The sequence below is a fragment of the Miniopterus natalensis genome, chromosome 12 (assembly GCF_054644295.1).
Source record: "Miniopterus natalensis isolate mMinNat1 chromosome 12, mMinNat1.hap1, whole genome shotgun sequence".
Classification (NCBI taxonomy): Eukaryota; Metazoa; Chordata; class Mammalia; order Chiroptera; family Miniopteridae; genus Miniopterus; species Miniopterus natalensis.
The window spans coordinates 64,623,009-64,643,497 of NC_142092.1; the positions used below are offsets into that span (position 1 = coordinate 64,623,009).

Sequence of the window (20,489 nt, forward strand, 5' to 3'; positions counted from 1 at the left end):
ATATTAAAAAGTTGAAGGAGCCCTGGCCACTCTGGGTCAGTCGGTTGAGCACCGTCCTTTGCACATAGAGGTTGCCAGTTTGATTCCTGGTCAGGGCACATGACAGGTTTCCTGCTCAATTCCTGGTAGGGGGTTTGCAGGAGGCAGCCAATCTATGTTTCTCTCTCATTGATGTTTCTATTTCTCTCTCCCTCTCCCTTCTTCTCTCTCTAAAATTAATTTTAAAAACATGTTTTTAAAAAAAGAAAGAAAAAAGTTGAAGGACAAAACTAAGAAAAAAATCTTTCCAAAACTCAAATTCAAGCAATCCTGAGACTCTAAAATTCTGAGTCTTTATGATCAGGGAAATGTTCCTGCAGGTTCAGTACCTTAAAAACACAAGAATATTACACAAAACACAACAAATATTATTGGATAATTATGTGGAAGCCATCCTCTAAAGAAACCATTTCCAGAGAAAGGGGAAAAGCTAGGAGCACAGCAGGGGTTCCCTCAGGTCAAATTCATCTTACTACAACTGGAAACCTTTCAGAGCTTCAGAGAGGAGATAAAAGTGACCCAGAAAACAGATGCCAGAAATATCTCTCCCCCCTCCCAGAAACAGAGAATGAGTCTTTTGATTAAGCAGCAGCTACGTTTAATCACCAAATTATTCTGGCCCTAATGGAAGAGAAACAATCCAAGTTTAAAAGAGGTAGGGCTCGTTTTCCCTCTTATTTTAGAGGCAAGTAAAGGTGAATAAAGAAAACAGAATCCCTAAGCTCAGGTTCTGCTAAAGACTCCATGGAGGAGAAGTCCCCTCTCCTCCCAGCCCTATGCCCAAGGTCACTGTCCTCAGGTTTCCAAGCATCCTGCTATGGAATAGGCTGCCCCGTGACGCCTTCTGCTAGGCCTCCAGAGGCTCTTCTCTCTGCGGCCCAGAGAGGTGGCTCTCATCCTCATAATCAGTGGACTGCAGAATCCTCAGCAGTTTGAGCTCAGGGTTCCAGCTTGTGCTAGACGTACTCGCTGAAAGGTCGTTTGGGGTCCTCTCTTGGGCTTGCGGCACAACCTCCATCTGAGTACTAATGTTTTTGTTAGTGGGTTCTGTCTTGGATAATTTAGGATCTAAAAGAAGACACAGCCATTAATTGTACCTGTAGCCTTCTCCAATTAACTGTGACAAATGGAGGACAGAAAAGGAAGGGCTGGGGTATCTTCAGGACCCTTCTGAGGAACGAGGACTGTGTCATCCAGGGAGGTGAACCATCCTGGTCAACACAGGCTCAGTTCTCCCTGTCCTCAGTCACTTCCTAAGGTTCCTCCACCCTAGTAACTTACTCTGCTCACTGGGGGAGGAGTCCAGGTAGTTCTCAGCATAGTCCATCTGCGGTCTCTCTGTGGAATCCTGAAATTCATTGGAGTAAGTGTAAGGAAACTTGAAACTTTAGGAAACAAAGGATTTTTCTAAATGATGTTTTTCTTGGGGAAATTAACATCTATGACAAGACCAACTCCCACCCCCTGAGACTGAAGAGGGAAGCTTGTGCAATATCATACTTTCTTTGCCCTCCGGGCTGACCAGATGAAGCCAGAACCCACTTTCCCCATTCCCACCTCCAAGGTGGCTGTCAACAATCCCTCCCATTCCTGTATGCACATACTGTCCCTTCTATCAAGAGAGGAAGTAGATTTCCCCTCCTCTTGAATCGCTACACTTGCGATTTTTTGACCAATAAAATAGGGCAGAAGTAACGCTGTTTCAGTTCCTGGCCATCCCTTAACAAGTGCTTGCATGATATTACTATGCTGTCAAGAAGCCCAAAGTGGCCACATGTAGAGAACTCATTAGCAGAACCAAAGCAATTTGGCCAACAGTCCCAGCCCAGCCTCCAGCTGAATGTGGCTCCATGAGTGACATCAAGCAAGACTGGGCACACTATCCAGTCCACCCACAGAATCATGAGAAATAACAGACCACTATGGTTTCAGCTTTGGGTGGTTTGTTAGACAGTAACAGATAACTGAAACAGGGCCCTAGCAGAACGGCCCTTGGACACTCTTACCTGTTTCAAGGTGGGGCCATTGTTCTTCATCTGTTGCTGCTTTTTGTCACTTTCCTGACCTGGTTGAGTTCTGTGACCTAGTGACCACAAAGTTACCTCAGTTCTCTTCTTATTTGTATTCATATCCTATTGTTGGGCCCCTAGTTGACCCCCTAGTCTACAAGTGACTCTCTATCCAGGACAAAACAGGACCTTAGAGGCAGCTAAAAGGGAGTTAGGCCTTCTGAGTTCTATTTGTGATTCTGGTCACTGGTGACTGCGCCCAAATCTATTACAGAGCTAGAGATTAAGGTAAAGTGTGTGCTGAAAGACCCAGGATTTGCTCAAGAAACCTAAGGGACAGCTACCTGCACAGCATAGCAGCAAAAGAAACCCTAACTCTACCTTTTCAGTTTATGAATATTCCTCTGACCTTCTTGCACCATACCTAACATAACCATATTGGTTTCTGAAAACGAAACCCCTTCGCCCAAAAAGCTCTAGTTCCAGAATAATTCTTTTGCATCAGTTTTATCCCCGGCTAGTCCTGAAATGCACTGATTCTTTCCACTCTCAGTCTCCATTTCTCTAAACGAACATCTTCCAAGCTACCACCAGAGGTATTACACTAAAAGGCAAAGCCAGTGAAGGAACTCCTTTGCTCGGCACTTCTACTGGCTCCCTACCAGCACTGGTTCCCACAATGGCTGCACACTAAAACACTGGAGAGTTCTCAAAAACACTGAGGCCTGGGTGCCAACACCAGAAACCCTGATGTAATAGGTCTCGGGTGCAGCCCAGGAATTAAGGCTTTAAAAGCTCAGTGGGCAGTCAAGGTGTAGCACCACTGACCTGGATGATAAAGGCTAAAGTCTCAGCAAGCTACAAGCCCCTGCCCACCCCTCTCCCTTAAATATGCAACCCATAGCCGCAGTGCGCAGCTCAGCGTCCCGAGCAGCATGCTGCTCCAAGATAACTTTGTGTGGGCTGTTCCCACTTCCAGGAATTCTCTTCCATGTCAGGAATACTCTCACACGTGCCCAAGATCCAATGCAAACATCGTCTCTTCCATAAGGCCTTTCTCAACTCAGTGAGGACAGGCCACTGCTCTAAGCACATGATTCAAAGGGGCACCCGTCAGCCAAGCAAAACTGCTCCTATTAAAGGCATCAGGAAGAGGAACTAAAGGCCCCAGAGTGGAATTCGAGGGAGCGTGGATCACCCTGGACGGGGGCTAACCTTGGACAAGTCACCTCCTGCCCTGAGCCATAACTCCGGTCTGTCTACCTCCCATGTAAAGGTGAGGAGCCTTCTTAGATCTTCAATCCAGAGGACACCATTGGTATCAGAGAGCTCAGTGGGACAGGAAATGAACCAAGAGAGCAAGCAGCTTCCTTGCCAGTAGACACCTCATTGGAGCCCTCCCAGCACCCCAGAGTTGGAGAGTGAATTCTGATGACTAAACGGTCAGCAGTGTCCAGTCTAAGTAGGGCAGAGCTTTAGGGGGATTCTTTCTCTGTCCTTCCCTCCCCTTCTGCACTCAAGCTGAGAAATGTCAGTCAGAGGGACAGGGGTGTTTCCTTCAGCTCAGACATGGTAAGAACTCCAAAATAGTCGAGATAGCATTCCTATCTCCAGCATGAACACCGGAGGAAAAACATCACCTGTCTAGAATTTGCTACCTGCTCCTAGATGGGCCTAGGTAATGTGTTCATCTCAACCTGAGGCTGCAGAGACTAAGCTGTGGCAGAGCTCTCTTGGGGCTTCAGGGAGGGCCCCGACCTCTGCCTCGGTGGCCAGTGGGCCTCAGTAACGTGGGTTTGCTCATCCCCCGCAAACCACTCTGCTGTTTCTGAAGTAGGACCTACAGGGCAATGGCCCTGCCTCCTTGTGGTCCCTCTCAGATCCCACATGGAGCAGACACCCGGCCCAGCGCGCTTGTATGTAAATATCTGAAGGAAGGGCGACGGCCAAGCCAAAGGGTCCCAGGGAGAATTCTGAGGGCCCGACAAGGCAGGTCCCCAAATGACAAACACTTTCAGCTTCTCCTGCCCGCAGCCCATATTCTCCTTACCATAGCATGGGTCACAAACCACGGCACCAAAATGTTTACCTGAAGTGCTCTGGTTCCCTGGGTCACTCCTGGGTTTCTTTTTAGTCTCCTGAAACCCACATGAGGAAGAACTGAATTAGGACTTCGGCAGTGAAGAAAATTTTTCAAAAAGTCTAAAAGAAGGAAGTTAATATCTGCAACCAAATAGGAGCTTTGTATGCATAATAGACGGAGGACAGGGAGAATCCCACCCCTCATACATCCCTTCCCACTGCAGGCTGCGCCCACTTGTCGTGGTCCCAGCATGTCCTAGGCGTCCCCTCACTGCCGCTCTACCTGTTTCCTAGCAGGCATCTTCAGCTTCCTCTGCTGCTGGCGCTGCCTCCCACGGCCTGGTAACCAGAGAGCCAGCTGGATCCTCCCCTCCTCTGGGCTGCCTGCCGTGCCCTGCTCCACCACGGTGACACTCTCTCTCTAGTCAGGACCAAGCCAGGGCAGGGGTGGTGGTGGTGGCTGCTTCTTGAAACTGCAGTTTCCTGAGTTCTACATGTGACCCCGTATGACTGTGGCCACAATGTAACTAAATTTGGACCAAGATCAAGTATGAGAATTGTGGGCTAAGGGGGAATGGTACCTAGAGATCTGGCGGCAGCAGAGAACTTACCTTCTGTCTTCAGGCTATAATATAATTTCCTCCAATGTGCAGGATATCTCAACGTTGGTCTCTGGAGAAAAAAAGAAAAATGTAGATCTTTTACTTTCCCCAAAGGTATCCCCCAAATTCATTCATCCATCTGGTCAACACACCTTCTGAGAACCCAGTGTGTGCAGCATAGTACCAGGGGCCCTGGAGATGAGAAAGGTGTAGGAAACAAATGCAGAAGAAATAGAAAACATTGCTCTGCAGAGCCTTCCCCATACACTTGCTTTCGTTACATACAGCACAGTCCTTCTGTGGGGCTTGGGTCCAGAGTGGAAAGATAGGAGAGAAAGAAGAAATAGAAAGTCAACAGTTCTAGCCTTGAGGAGACGAGTTTGGATTTGCACTCAGACGTCTTGCTCTGAGGCTCCCTGAGTCTTACTTGCAGGGTGAGGCGGTGAACAGACAGAAACATCTGAGCAGAAATGGCACTGTCAGGCCGGCTCTTTTCTAGAGGAGGTTTCTTTTTCATCATGGCCAATTGTGTCTTCATCTCCAGACAAGGTGTGGTTTTCCCTTCATCTGACAAAAGCCTGAAGGGGACAGAGCCAGCCAGCCAATCAGCAACAGCTCTTCTTGGAGAGTGCAGCTGAGCAGAAACATAAAAAGGGCTCCAAATGTGAAGAAATGTCCACTTGGGGCTTAAAAGGCCTATACCAGCAGACACTCATTCATTAACGGCTTCCAGATGCAGCTATGATTATAGCTGCATGGCGTACGGCTTTACTATTTGTCAGGCTCGCATGCTTTATACTAGTGAATCCTTACAACACCCCAGGACAGATATTATTGTCCCCATTTTGCAAATGAGGAAAATGAAACTTAAAAAGGCTAAATAAATTACCAAAATTCACAAAGCCAGTAAGTTTAGATACAACATGCAAAGGCTGTCTCACTCCAAACCACACATCCATCTGCCTCCCACTTACCCATAACTCATTATAAAAAGAGGAGTGACTGAGTCTACCTCCTAGTGGCGACCTAAACGAGAGAACATATGTAATGTGCTTACTGGGCACAGGGCCTGGCGGGTGGCAAGTACTCGATAAACGGTGGTGAGCACGTCACCACTGAGCACTGGTACGTCTAAGAGCGCAGTGAACAAGTCGGGTGATGTTCTCTCCCCTCCCTACTCAGGAAGGGCGCTGCTAAGACCCTTCCCAGCTTCAGAGAAAAGCAGGTGCTCTGGCTCTCCACAGGCTTCCAGGACACTTACTCATTCAGTAGGTCCGGAGGTAGCGAGTCAGGTTGGTTCCAGGTAGGTAGGAGCTCTGGACTTAGTGGCTCAAACCAGTGTACCGGGGAGGAGGGAGGCACATTTATCCCTGAAGTTCTCAACTGTGTTTCTATGTCCTGCTTTCCAGGGAAAACCAGAGATGACTTGTCCTTCTGGAAGGGAAACACGGAAAGAGCTCCCACTTCTTCCCACCCACGCTCCAGCTTCCCAGCACAACCCGGCACATGAAACTCCTTAGCAGACCCAGTCCAGCAGCGCCCCCAGTCAGCACTATGAGGGCCGCCGCACTCTTCTCTCTCTGGCTCCCCAACCCTACTAGTGAATTCAGATCATACGGGGATTGTTTTGCTTGGTTTTTCCCCCAAAAGGTTATTCATTTATTCACTGAACAAAATGAACAACTATTTATCGGCAAACTGTGTGCAGGCACAGGGCTAGGGCTGGGATTCAGCAATGAACAAAATGGACCGAGACACTGTTCTCATGAATGTAGCAACCTCCCAGCTCTGTGACTCTTCAAGGCTGCATTTACCCGACAAGCAATAGAATTAGAAGTGGAAGCCCCGGTCCATTTTAACTCCCAGTCCCCTGAGTACCCAGCAGTCCTCCTAACAGCTCTTCAAGGTGCTCTTCACCTTCCTGCAGGGAGCAGGAAGGGAAGACGAGTCTCTGAGCACAAAATGACTTGGTAATTATTTCTTAAGAGGAGTTTTCTCTTGCAAATGCTATTTATTTAAAGGAACAGGGGAAGGAGGGAGCTATCCGAAAGGAAAACTAGAATAAACTCTACGGGGCACTATTACAAGGCTTGGGCCAAAACAGCGAACTTACCCCTGCAGGTGTCTTCCTTCTCTTCCTCCGGCCCTGGCTGCGAGCCGTATACTGCTCAGCCGGACTTGGAGTAAAATAACCAAAACTTACTTTGGGGCATCTCAAACAAGAGCACCAAGGACATTTGTGAATGATGACTATGAAGGTTTCTGTCCTCTAGCCAGTACTCAAGGGGGGCCGGTCAGAGGCCCAGCCATACCTGCTGATCAGAAACCGCTAAAAAAAAGACCTCTACCTCACATCTAACTTAGGTTTCCCACCATTCTCTCATACAATCCGCTTATTTACTTTCACAGCATTAATCCCAGCATTAAAGTTAGCAATTACATACGTAGCTGTGGTGATGTTTGTAATGTCCGAATCCCCACCACCCTGAGCCTGCAGGACAGTGGCGAAGTCTATCTGGTTCTCCACTGAATTCTCACTGCTTAACATGAGGAGGTGCTCAAGTATTTCTGCTCTGTCACCTTCCTGCTCCTTCTCACCTGGAACATGGATATGATGGCTGGGGCCCCAGCAGTCACTTAGACCTTCAAATCTCCCATGAAGCAGGGCTGGGGACGATCACCTAGAAAGCTAGAAGGAACTCTGGCTTCTGATTACCTCATGGACCTGGTATACTAACCCTGTCCCACCTACATCTGGGCTGCTTTTGTATGAAAGGAAATGAGACCTTAGGTTTTTTTATTTGTTTACACCATACACACACACACACGAAGAATGCACATATAAAGAAGCATTTACAGGATCATTTTTTAAAAGAGAAAATGAAATAAAAAGAAATTCTTAAGTTTCAACATCTCTATAAACAGTCACTTAACATTAATCTAAAAGCCTCAGTAGTCACGAAAGAAAACCACTTTCTTCCAGAGGTTGTCAATATTAGCTAGCCTTCGGGCCTTTGCCAAGTGATCTTTGCCACATTCTGCTTTGTACACAAGTTCTATATGCTACTCCTTTTGTGTCCCTACACTAGGCCTTGGGGTTGAGACCAAAGATTCACATGCTTCACTGAAAACTTTTTCACTAGCTGCTGATGGCTAGTAAGAAAAACTAATATTCAGAAAGCATTTGTTTCTTTTTCTTCTTTAATCCTTACCCGAGGATATGCTTTTCATTGATTTGAGAGAGGAAGGGGGGGAGGGGGGGAGAGAGAGAGAGAAAGAGAAAGAAACATCTGTGTGAGAGAGAAACATTGATTGGGTTGCCTCCCCTACATGGCCCAACCAGGGACTGAAACCGTCACCTTTTGGTGTATGGGACAACCAACTGAGCAACACTGGCCAAGGTAAGCATTTGTTTCTTAATCAAACCTCACAAATACCCTGGGCCCTATCTTGTATGCTATTTACTGCTGCGTAGAATTTGATGTAGAGAAGTTCCAGGACACAAATGTCAAAGTGCATTAAAATAGAATTCCAGTGTAGGAAGAGGCAGATGCAAGAGACTATGACCTTCTCTGCTGGGCCTCCTGCTACTCATGGTGAGGTGGCTCAAAAGGAGATAAAAAGGAGGCCTGCAGAGAACAGGGGGGCTTTATAGAACGTAAGATCTGAAGACCCCCTAAGTTCTAGACATGATACTCACCCCACATACTCCTCTGATTCTTTTGGGATCCAGATTACAACCATATTTCCAACATCTTGAGGGCAAGGAAGTTGGGTCTCATTCAAATTTAGCACAGGAAGCTAAGGGAAAAATATAAAGCCTATGTATTGCTGAAAGGTACTAGCTCCTGACGGTACTCAGTACCAGACCAAGGACTAAATTATCATGCTAACCAAAAGGGTACAGTGGCTCACAGGATAATAAAAAGACATTCTCGCCTGGCCAGCTTGGCTCAGCGGCTGAGCATCGACCTGGGATCCAGGAGATCAAGATTCGATTCCCAGTCAGGGCACATGCCTGGGTTGCGGGCTGGCTCCCCAGTAGGGGGCGTGCAGGAGGCAGCCGATCAATGACTCTCTCACCATTGATGTTTCTATCTTTCTCTCTTCCTCTCCCTTCCTCTCTCTGAAATCAATAAAAACATATTTTTTAAAAAAACAAGGCCTCTCCCATCCCTAAAACATCTTCCTAATATTCCCCCAAGAAACCAGGTATCAGTGAGCATTTATAAGTACTGGAAGAGTGAGCATTTATAAGTAAATAGTCTCCCCTGCTTCCCTGTGACATCAGGGTGGCATTTAGCAACTCCCAACCCCATCCCATACAAGGGTACCTTGGTGCTCACCTAAGGGGACACTACTCATTCTGGCTACTCCACTCCAAAGACTTAGATCCCCTGGAGATACAACAATACAGTGTGGGAGCAGTGAGGGAACTGATAGGGACAGAAGCAAGTTTTCTACTTTTACAGCCTGTCTACAATTATAGGCATTATATAAAAGGTAAGTCTTCACTCTTTTCACATTCAGCTGCTTCAGATACTAGAACACTGGTGCTCAAGGAAACCTTATAAGTCATCTAGTCCAGATCCCTAGTAGAAAAAGGGGGTTAGTTAAAAGTAAGGTTGTCCTCATGAAAAGGAACTGGGTGGCTTGGGGGACCAGGGGAGGCTTCTTTGTACTGTAAGCCCTTTTCTGCCTTTTAATTAATCTAAAACTAGTTTAATTTAACCCTTTTGTTCTGAAGTGGTCCAAGAGGTAAGTGCTTTGTTCATTCATCCATTCAAACCTATCTACTCTCTCTTAGTTTCTTACGCTCTCTACTCCATGACACTGCAAGTGAAGTATCTCGTGAAAAAAATAAAAGGCATCAATAGGACTGCAAAGAATAGCAAATCTCTCCTATTGTAGATAAGTAGAAGGGTTTCTCTTCCAAAACTTGTTTTTTTAATATATTTTTATTGATTTCAGAGAGAGGAAAGGAGAGGGAGAGAGAGAGATAGAAACATCAATGATGAGAGAGTCATTGATCGGCTGCCTCCCGCACACCCCCAACTGGGGATCGAGCCCACAACCCGGGCATGTGCCCTGACCGGGAATCGAACCCCAATTGCCTGGATCCTAAGTCGATGCTCAACTGCTGAGCCACGCCCGGCCAGGGCCCAAAACTCGTTTAATTAGGTCTTCCCCTAACTAGCTATGTGCTTTAGCAAATCACTTCCTATGCGGGCCTCAGTTTCCTCAACTATAAAATATATGAGATAGACCACATTAATGTTCTTCAAACTGTAATTGAAACTTATTCATAGATCATCGAATCAAATTGAGTGAATTGCAGCCTACATTGTTTAAAAATGAATTAGGACAGAAAATACCAAGAGTACATCACCCTTAGTTAGGGTAAGGATTGTTCCATGATATTTTTGTTGTAAAATGTATTTCTTATTGCAGGTTGTAGCTAAAAATGTTTGAAAGTCATCAGAGTAGATGATCTTAAGGCCCAATTTCGGTCTGCCATTCCAGCATTCCAATTTCCCTGTATTATGAGATGACAGTGTTTACTTAGTAGCTGAACACATTCTATACAGGATAGAGACAAAATCCTCACCTGTGCCACACTGCCACAAATCAAACCCACTTGTGTCTGGGATTTCTGGAAACAGTATAGCAATGTAAAGCCATTGGCACAGAGCCTAGTATATAGTAAGGGCCCAATGTTCGATAGTTATCAGCATGATCACCATCATTACTCAGATTGCAGTCAGCCCAAGGAACCATGCTAAATGAAGGCAAATATTTTATTCCCATTAGTAAAGAGAAGATGCAGAAGACGTACCTTTTTCCATCTGTGACTCGCTTTGGGAGATTTATTAGTACTGCTGATCCAATCTTTGTCAGGTAAGTCGTTGCAAGGCCTAAAAAATGAGTTTATGAACATGAGACAGAGACACGAAAGACTTCTTGGGAGGATCAAATTAGTGCTCTGAGGAAAAGCTTTCTACTTAGTTAAAGAAAGTCTTGCGCTGAATACTTACCGAATGAGTGTAGGGTGTCACCATCTCCTTAAGTTTTGTTTGTTTTTCATAAAACAGCTCCCAACCAGACATTGAACATTGTCAACACTTTACAACTATTTGTTGGATGAAACTGAATACATAGCCTATGCCTCTCTCTCCAGCTACAGAGAGTTATATCACATTAATAAAAGTTTACTAAGTACCTTTGATGTAAATGTCCAAAAGCATGTTAAATAAACAAAATGTGGTATATACACACATAGGAATATTTTTTAAAGGAATGAAATTCTGATACATGCTATAGCACAGGTAAACCTTGAAAACACTATGCCAGATGAAATAAGCCAGATACAAAAGGAAAATATTGCATGATTTCACTTATATGAGGTGCCTAGAATAGGTAAATTCATAGAAAACATAATAGAGGTTATCGGGAGCTGGAGGGAGGAGGAAATGAGGAGCTATTGTTTAATGAGTATGGAATTCCTGTTTGAGATGGAAAAGTTCTAGAAATGGATAGTGGCGATGGTTGCACAGTACTGTGAGTGTACTTAATACTACTGAATTGTACACTTAAAAATGATTAACGTGGTAAATTTTATGTTGTGTATATCTACCACAATAAAAAAAAATACTACCCTCTTACATTTTCATATCACGTTATTTTATTTTTAAAAAACATGTTAAATGTATAAATGAATAAATATTAAAATGTAAGATAAAGGCCCAATTCCTTAGCCTGATTTATAAAGTCCTACATGATAGAGGCCCCTGCTTTCTACTCCAGCTCCCCAGTCTTACCTCTGACCACTCTCCCCTTCCTGCTCTATGTTCCAAACACAGTGAACTTTTTTCCTGATACCTAAAGAGTTTCCTCTTGCCTTCTGGATTTTGCATATGCTATTTCTGTAGTCTAGAACTCTCTTCCTGTCCTCCTCCCACCTGCAACCCCCATTTCACTAAACTGCTCTAATGCTTCCACACACCTAGGGGGCACTCTTCTTACCACACTCACAATGAATGGTTCTTTGCCTCCCCAACTAGGCTGAAAGCCCCTCCAGGGTAAAGACTCTACCTAGTTCACCATTGTATCCCCAGTGCCCAGGAAAGTAGCCCCCACTGTGATATATCTGTGAATTCAACAAGTAACTAAACAAATGTTGCCATAGTCTTTGCCTTCATAGGCCTGATGGGGAGAAGCTGCTATTTTCCCAGGGTTTGAGTCCTAGAGAACCTAAAAGTAGTCCTAGCCTTTCCTATACTGTCTTTAGCCTAAGAAAAATCATCAAGGGCTGTTTAAATAGAAAAGGAGACAAGAAACCACTACAAGAGCACTAGTGCCTTGATTCCAAGCAACACATTTTAAACGTCTGTTTTCCACAGATACCTTTCCCTTAGCTTCACACGTCAGCAAGCACTAATTGAGTACCTAAACTTTGTAGGATATTCAAAAGGAAAAGCCATTGCTTCTTCCTTCAGAAGCTTATAGTTTCATACCTAAAAATAAAAGATAAGACATGTATGTATAGACAATTTTCTGATGACCCACAGAAGTTAATGAGATATTCCCTGATATCAGTTGAATTGTGTCCCCTAAAATTCATTTGTCAATGCCCTAACCCCCCAGTACCTCAGATTTTGACTGTATTTGGAGATAGGGTCTTTAAAAGATAATTAAGGTCAAATGAGGTCATAGGTGGGCCCTCAACCAATCTGACCGGTGTGCTTATAAGAAGAGATTAGGACACAGACACACTCAGAGGGAAGACCAAGCTAAGACACAGGGAGAAGATGGCTACCTACAAGCCAAGGAGAGAGGGCTCAGAAGAAAGCAGTTCTGCCAACCCCTTAATCTTGAATTTCTAGCCTCCAGAATGTTGAAAAGATAAATTTTTGTTGTTTAAGCCACCCAGTCTGTGGTACTGTATGCCGTATGTATGGCACCCTAGCAAACTAATACCCCCCCCCCCCATTTTAACCAACTCCTAGAACACAAATAAGAATGCTCTCTTTTAGTTTCCCAGTGCCTATTTACCACGTCTTTATCCAAATTGGTGTTTCATTTTTAACCCAGTTTCCCAAAGTCTTCTAAAAGGATAAAGGAAGTCAATCCCAAATTTTGAGAGAGCAGGCTGTTAAAGAAAGAATCCATGATGCCTGGCTGGGCGTGGCTCAGCGGCTGAGCGTTGACCTAGGATCCAGGCGATCAGGGTTCGATTCCTGGTCAGGGAACATGCCTGGGTTGCGGGCTCAATCAATGACTTTCTCATCACTGATGTTTCTATCTCTCTTTCTCCCTCTCCTTTCCTCTCTCTGAAATCAATAAAGATATATTAAAAAAAAAAAAGAAAGAAAGAAAGATTCCATGATAATTTACCTGCCTTGAAATTTGGAGTGAGACTTTGAACCCTGAGACAATAAAGAGCGAGGCTTAGTGATGGTAAGTCCTGGTAAACAACGATTAGGACATCTCTTGGCCTTGAAGCAGGAATCTGGGAAGTTTATAATGGTAAGCTCTGGGAGTTTATCTGAGAAAGCAGACAAGATAAAAACATGTAACATGTCAAAAGGGAGCCAGACAGAAATATTTCAAAGATCTTGTAAGGAAGGAGATGGGCTGGTGAACTCACTGTTAACATCCAGAGGAGTTCTGCAGGGTGAGGCCAGGATTCGAGGGTGGCCCCTCTCAATCCGGCGGACAGCTGCCCAGCATTGTGGATGCTGACAAGCAGCCAAGTTGCAGGTGGTTTCGTCCCACAGGCTCTCATCTGGCAAGTCCATAGTTATAAATGGTTTAGGACAAAAGCCAACCTTGCAGCTTTCTAGCTCTCTGGAGAAACAACCACATAATTAGGGAATATTATACACTAGCCAGATCTTAATCTGGACTCAAAGCATAAAATATTTCTACTAAACCCCTGTAGGTAAATGGTGGTCATAGGATAATTAAGAATTAGGTAAAAAGCAAGTATGAAAATATATAGTGTGAAATAAAGTGACAAGAGTTTGGGAGCAGACTGACTTCAGGAGGTCCCCTAATTCACCATTAAAAGATTGGTTAATCTGAGCTTCAATTTCCTCATCTGCAAAATGAGGATAAGCCTATTTCACAAGGTCATTACAAAAATTAATGGATTTTAGAAGGTCTGGCATATAGTTCAGAATAAATATCAGCATCCTTTCCTTTGTCCTTTTATTAATCATTAGGAAGAAGATACCACCATATCCAAAAAGCCTTATCAAATTACAACGAACGTAACTACAGAAGTGCTTTAGGTGGTCAAAACTTTGGAAGGCAGAAGACATGCTTCATTTTTCAGTCTGCTCCAATTCTCATATGAGCAGCTAAAACGTGCACCCGATATGAATGGGTTTCTTCAAACAGCAAATCAGCGGACTTGCAGTTGCATCAGAGGCCATTGGCTTTTCATTTACTGTCTGTATGGTCTCGGGCAAGTGACTTAACTTCTCTTAGCCTTGTTTCCTCCCATAAAGTAGCGGAGGGGAAATCCCAAAGTAGGATTGTAGAAGCATTTAAGTGAGAAAATGTACTTTTATGTGTGGTTCTATAACAGGCGTTCAATAAATATCATCACCTTTCTCTCTAGAAATGTTTGATGCAATCACAACCATCTGATCCATAATAACTTTGTAAGGATAGTGTCCATTTCTAATTTGTTTTATTCAACGCGTTTACTGACTACCAGATATGTGAGGGAACCTGTTACAAGCACGGAGAACGGTAATAACAAAATAAGTCCCTGTTCTTAAGGACTTTCGATTTAGATCAAAGGTAGCAAAATACTGGCCTAGGATTGCACCTGGTCTATGACTGGTTTTGTTTAGCCTGTACTTTGAGACATCATTTTAAGGGGAATTAGTTCATCCTGTCCAGGTTTCAGTCTCCATTTAGAGATCAAAATATCTGACAATGGGGGGCGGGGGGGAGGGGGCGGATTCCAGCAGGACAGCAACTGACTGAAGCTGAGCATCTCCTGACATCTTTAAACCAGGTCTTTTCTATCCAAATGGAGAGTTCTCCTGACCATCCCAACTGCGCCCCGACGTCCAGTCTCGCCCATCTCTACGCTGCCCGGGCGGGCGCTGTGCCGGCAAAGTCACCGGCGTTGGAAAAGTCCAGCTAACAGTTACCCTTAACACGACCATTACCAGGCTGGGAGGGCTGTAATTATCAAGGATGGACTTCAGCTCCGGTAAGAATTGAAAAACGATCCTCCGCCTCGTTCTGGAAAAGAAGAGCGGGAGAATCCGGCCCCGGAGGGCCGCGGTTCCGGGGAATCGAGGCGGAGGCCCCGCCGCTAGGAGGCCGAGGCCGTCGGGAGAACGTTGCTGCTCGCGGGGCGGGGAGGTCCACGGGCCCCTCCCGCCAGGCCCTGCCTCTCCTCCAAAGGAGCCCCGCCCCCGCCCCAGGCCTCTTCTACTTCCCCCAAGCAACGCGCCAGGCCGCGCCGTCGCTAGGCAGCAGCGCACAGCACTATGGGGAAGAAACGGAAGCCCCAGTGAGCCTAATTTCATTTGGTGAGAAACCCCCGGACCTGGTGGTGGCTTGAAGCAGATAAACGAGCTTGAGAAGGGACACGGGGTGTGGGTGGAGCCGGAGGGACCCTCAAGCGGGCCGAAACCATAGCGGCGTGGAAAGTTCGGGAGCACCGGCCACTGGAGGCGGAGGCGGGGCTCGTGGAGGAGGAGGGCGTAGCGCGCGAGGCAGTATGGGATACCGTGGGCAACGTGGGGCGGGACGGAAGCCTCGTCGGGTCAGACCGTGGCGACGCGGGAAGTCCGGACGCCGTAGCTGCCTGAGGCGGAGGCCTGAGGCGGAGGCCGGCCCCGGTGGCGGCGATGGCGGAGAGGCCCGAGGACCTGAACCTGCCCAATGCCGTTATCACTAGGATCATCAAGGAGGCGGTGAGGAGCTAGACAGACGGGTGGGCCAGGGGCGGACGAGCGGGCAGTGGGGGAAGCAGGACCTGGGCCGGCACCTTCGCTCACCCCCGCCTTTCTCACAGCTCCCGGACGGTGTCAACATCTCCAAGGAGGCCCGGAGCGCCATCTCCCGCGCCGCCAGCGTCTTCGTGCTGTACGCCACATCCTGGTGAGGCGGCAGAGCTAGCCGGAGCTGAGCTGGGGCCGCGGCTGGAGGGAGGCGCAGAGAGACCCCCTGGGTCCGAGTTCCTGGCTTGGAGCCCACAAACCCCAGTAACTCGCCCTACCCCGCGGAGTGTGCTTCACAGCCCTCAGCCGGTTTTTGCAAGTTCTGAAGCAAACGAAACAACAGACTAACTTTGCTTTAACCCCTTTGTACAGGGAAGGGGGGCTGTTACCATCACCAAAAATCCATGCATCTAAGACGTGGGCATCCCCATTCCAGCTCTGGGTGCTCCTTTGTCCACACACTTCATAGGCGGCAAGAGAGGGCCTGAGAGCCTCCGACGGCCCCTAATCTTCTTTTCCTGTTTCAGTGCCAACAACTTCGCGATGAAAGGGAAACGCAAGACTCTGAATGCCAGTGATGTGCTCTCAGCAATGGAAGAGATGGAGTTCCAGCGGTTCATTACCCCCTTAAAGGAAGCTCTGGAAGGTAATGACCCTTTTGTTTTCTCAGCCAAGTAGAAGATGTTCATCCTATTTGACCTGCTCACCTGGTCCTAAGTCCTTCTCAGTTTGCGTTCCTTTTAAGTCCAGTAAGCAAGTATTGGATGCGACTGAGAAACAGATCAGTCAGCACCACCTGAGGTCTGTTTTGTGATCCTGGACAGGTTCTTTTTCCTCTGCGCCTCAGCTTTTCCAGTTACGCCGTGAAATTAGCTGCTACGGGGCTTGGTTCAGCCCTGCCTCCTAACCCCTCCTTCCTCCTTCCAGCGTATAGGAGGGAGCAGAAGGGCAAGAAGGAAGCCTCAGAGCAGAAGAAGAAAGACAAAGACAGGAAAACGGATTCAGAAGAGCAAGACAAGAGTAGGGACGAGGACAATGACGAAGACGAGGAAAGGCTAGAAGAAGAAGAACAGAACGAAGAGGAGGAAGTGGACAACTGAATAGGGTGAGGAGACTGTGGCACCTGGGAAGGTACCACTCTGAAATGTGGTGCGGGTTTATGTGAAGCATTTTCCTACTGGGCAGGGCAGTCTTAGGCAGAAGAGCCTGAGAAGATGGAAACGAAAACTGGCTAGAAATATCAGAACCAGCGCTTCCCACGCTCAGAGCATCTGAGAAGCAGAATGCTGTTTTGCTTAATCAGTCTGAAGGTTATGACTTTCTGGCAAGAGGGATTCCAAACTGATAATTTGATCAGTCAATTTGGTCTCGTTTACTTATATATATGATTAGGTACTTTTTGATTCCCAGTTCCCTCCCATCCCCACCAAAAATAACTTCCATGACACCTGCTGTGTTTCAGATCACAGGAGGCAGTCAAGGCTCAGGAAAAATTGGGGCTTAGGTCATGGTCAGCCTGTTCGTACAGTATTTGGCAATCCTAGCTTATTACAAGTGGACACAACTACTAAACGGCTGTGAGAACAATGAAATCTGTGCTCTCTTCACTTGACAGTAACATTAATTTAATTTTGGTTTCTACCCAAGCACTTGGCTTGGGGCCCGTCTATATTGCCTGGAGGATATTTGACCTATTGGCTGTTGGGGTGGCTGCACTCTGGGCACATAGGCTTTTAAATCCTTAATAATGAGTGAAATTAGTCAAGCAAGTGTGCCAATGTCTTACTCTTACAAAGCAGATGGCTTAGTCTTAGATGTACCTCACTGCCTGCTACTGCACAGCTTTAGAATCTGCACACCTCCTGGAAGGTATAAAATTCTAGGCTTTCTCTTATAGTCCATCTCCCAGACTTGTGACTATGGTTTTTCATTCTTCCAACTTGTGACAAGTTCCAAACTTTATTTCTTCTAGGCATAACTTTCTCCTGTGCTTCTCCCTTCCTGCCTCTCCTCTGCTCTTCTCCCCCCATTCCCACTTTCTCCCTCCTTTTCTCACTCTGCCACTCCAGGAACTTTGATAACCTGCTTAATATCCTGAAATGAGGGTTCCTCTGATTTCTTAGTTATAACCTCATGTTTTTATTTTTTTTATTTTTTGTTGTTTTCTTTTTCTTTAATTTTTGTTGTTGTTTTTCTTTGCTTTCTAATCTCATGTCTTTAAAAAATGATTTTGTAAACCTCTGTGAACCTTAAGGGAAATCTGGTGGTGCTCAGGAATCTAATTCCCCACCACCACCACCAATCATCCCCTTTAACTGCTTCTAAAGTACCTCTGTTGACCTTTCTTGGGTTTTTGTGTTGTTTTTTTCTCTCCCTTTCCATTTAGTGCTCCAAGCACTTTTTTGCTTGTCTCTAAGGCAGTTGACAGGTAGTGAAATGTAGTTTGACACTGTTAATTTGTTAAATTAATACAGTGAAAAATTTGTTGATAAATGAGTGAAGAATGTTGAGAAAATTATAGTGCTTTGTACAAATAAAGAACTTTCTTGTTAAAAGTGATGAGTCCTGTTTCATCCTGCCTGTTTGTAGTATGCTTTTGGAGAATACCTACTGATCGTGCCTTACACAGTTTTGGGGCTGTGGACTAGGCCAGTCCTTTTTAAGTATGGGACTCTGCACCACCTTGAATGACCAGCAGATGCTGCTCGTTCACAGGCAAGGGAGCTGCTCCTCAGCCACAGCAAGAGCTTCCCATGGCTCTGCTGGACACCCTGTACGTACTAGAAGCTTAACTCCAAACATTTACTGAGTTCCTGCTGTGTGTCTGGTGTCGTATTACCTAATCTACATAACTTTCTCAAATCATGAATTTATAAGTAACATTTCACGAAGAAACCATCTCAAAAGTCATTAGATCCCATGGGTTTTTTTCCTTCTCCACAGTAGAAATATCATTTATTCCCATGAGCATCACTTGGCTAAGCCCTCAAGTCCCATCTGGACTCCTGTGGCTTCCTTTGAGCTCAATTTCCTGCCTCATCTCAGCTTCCTCTAGTTTCCCCTGTATACTGTTTGCCAAGTGGATCTTCCTGGAACACTGCAGTTACCATCACTGTTTCCTATTAAATCAAATCCATACTTAAACCTGTTATCCAAAGCCTGCTTAAAGAAGGCTCACCTTACCATCTATGCTTATCTGCTTCTACTCCAACATAAGGCTGTAGTCAAGAATGAATCTCCAAAAGAACCCTCTTCCACATGACTTTAGTTCTTACCAAACTTTATCTAAGAAGAGTCATGTCTCCTGAGAGTGGGGATTATGCCTTAAAACTACAGAATTTAAGAACTGGGAAGACTGTTTGAGGTAATCCATCAGTTTTTCTCACCTCTGTCATTCCTGTAGTGGTATCTAGGATAAGGTGATGTTTCCCATCTTTTTTTAACCACAGCCCTTCATGACTAGAAATTCTGATCTGGATTTGGAGGGTGAGAGGGTTACCATCCTTACCCATGCAAAATTACTTCTGCAGCCTAATTTATTTTTGCTGATGGGAAACAGGCTCATCTGAGAGAAGTGGCTTGCTCAAGATCTTACCACTAATTTATGAAAGCTGGGACCCCCACAGCCTTTTTTTTTTTTTAAACTTTATTTTGGAACAATTTTGTATTTACACAAAAATTGCAGAGTACAGAGAGTTCCCATATAACCATCATCCAACTTCCCCACATGTTAACATCTTACATAACCATGGTACATTTGTGGAAACTAAGAAGAAACTGTCAATTAAGTTGGCCAAACTATTTTGTATTTCATCCATTTTTCCACTAACACCCTTTTTCTGCTCCAGGATCCAAACAGAATACCACATTGTATTTGGTGAACCAATTTTCTTTTTTTTTAACCCTCACCTGAGGATACAGTATTTTTTTGTTTTGTTTTGTTTTGATTGATTTTAGAGAGTACGGGAGAGGGAGAGAGAGTAACATTGATGTCAGAGAGACGCATCAATCTGTTGCATACGCACCCGGACCAGGAATCAAACCCGTGACCCCTCGGTGCACAGGATAATGCTCCAACCAACTGAGCCACACTGGCCAGGACACCGATTTTCTTTTTTAATTGAGATGAAATTCGCAGAACATAAAATTAATCATTTTTAAATGAGCAATTCAGTGGCATTTAGCACATTTGCAATAGTGTGCAACCACTTCTATCTAGTTCCAAACGTTTTCATCACCCCAAAAGAAAATCCCGCACCTGATAAGCAGTTACTCCCCATGTTTTCTTCCCCCAGCCCTTATGCTCTTTACAGCATTTAGCACAAAGCCACGTGCCTTCCTCGGAGGCACAATAGTTTAGTGGGGTTGTGGGTGGGGGTGTTTTTTTTTTCATTTTAAAAAAAATTATACATACTAAAAGGTGCAGGTAAGTTTAGAGGTTGATGAATTTTCACAAACTAAACACATCCATGTAACACACTCAGACCAATAAACAACATGACCAGTACCCTAAAAAGCCCCTTTGGTCTCCCAGTCACTCCCTGTCCCCCCAGTGGTAATTGCTGTCCTGACTTAATAGCACAGATTTAATTTTGCCTGGGTTTGTATTTTATACAAACGAAATAATACAATATGTATTGCGTCTGACTACTTTTGTTTAATATTATGCTTAAGATTTATTCATAGTGTTGGATTCACAATACTTTTTATGGATCAGAGTGAAAGATTAAGGTAAAATTAGTAGGGGCTGTCAATTGAAACAGGTCTTCCAGTCAAAAATAAGAGAC

At 45.3% G+C, this 20,489-nt stretch overlaps 2 protein-coding genes across 2 annotated transcripts; one reads left to right on the forward strand and one right to left on the reverse strand.

Annotated features, from left to right (window-relative positions):
- Positions 1-203: 203 nt before the first annotated feature.
- C12H9orf43 (chromosome 12 C9orf43 homolog) lies at positions 204-13,577 on the reverse strand. Its single transcript, XM_087822560.1, has 14 exons — positions 13,380-13,577; positions 13,127-13,277; positions 10,569-10,647; positions 8,433-8,533; positions 6,846-6,909; positions 5,994-6,166; positions 5,160-5,310; positions 4,696-4,802; positions 4,625-4,640; positions 4,414-4,551; positions 4,138-4,186; positions 2,046-2,122; positions 1,321-1,387; positions 204-1,107 (listed from the first exon to the last, which is right to left on the reverse strand). The coding sequence occupies exons 1-14, from the start codon at positions 13,528-13,530 to the stop codon at positions 887-889; spliced, it is 1,545 nt and encodes a 514-aa protein (XP_087678686.1). The 5' UTR covers positions 13,531-13,577; the 3' UTR covers positions 204-886.
- A 1,975-nt stretch (positions 13,578-15,552) lies between these two features.
- Positions 15,553-18,257, forward strand: POLE3 (DNA polymerase epsilon 3, accessory subunit). The gene is made up of 4 exons (XM_016211086.2): positions 15,553-15,675; positions 15,777-15,862; positions 16,230-16,348; positions 16,630-18,257. Exons 1-4 carry the CDS (start codon positions 15,610-15,612, stop codon positions 16,800-16,802), a joined length of 444 nt encoding a protein of 147 aa, XP_016066572.1. The 5' UTR covers positions 15,553-15,609; the 3' UTR covers positions 16,803-18,257.
- The last annotated feature ends 2,232 nt before the right edge of the window (positions 18,258-20,489 follow it).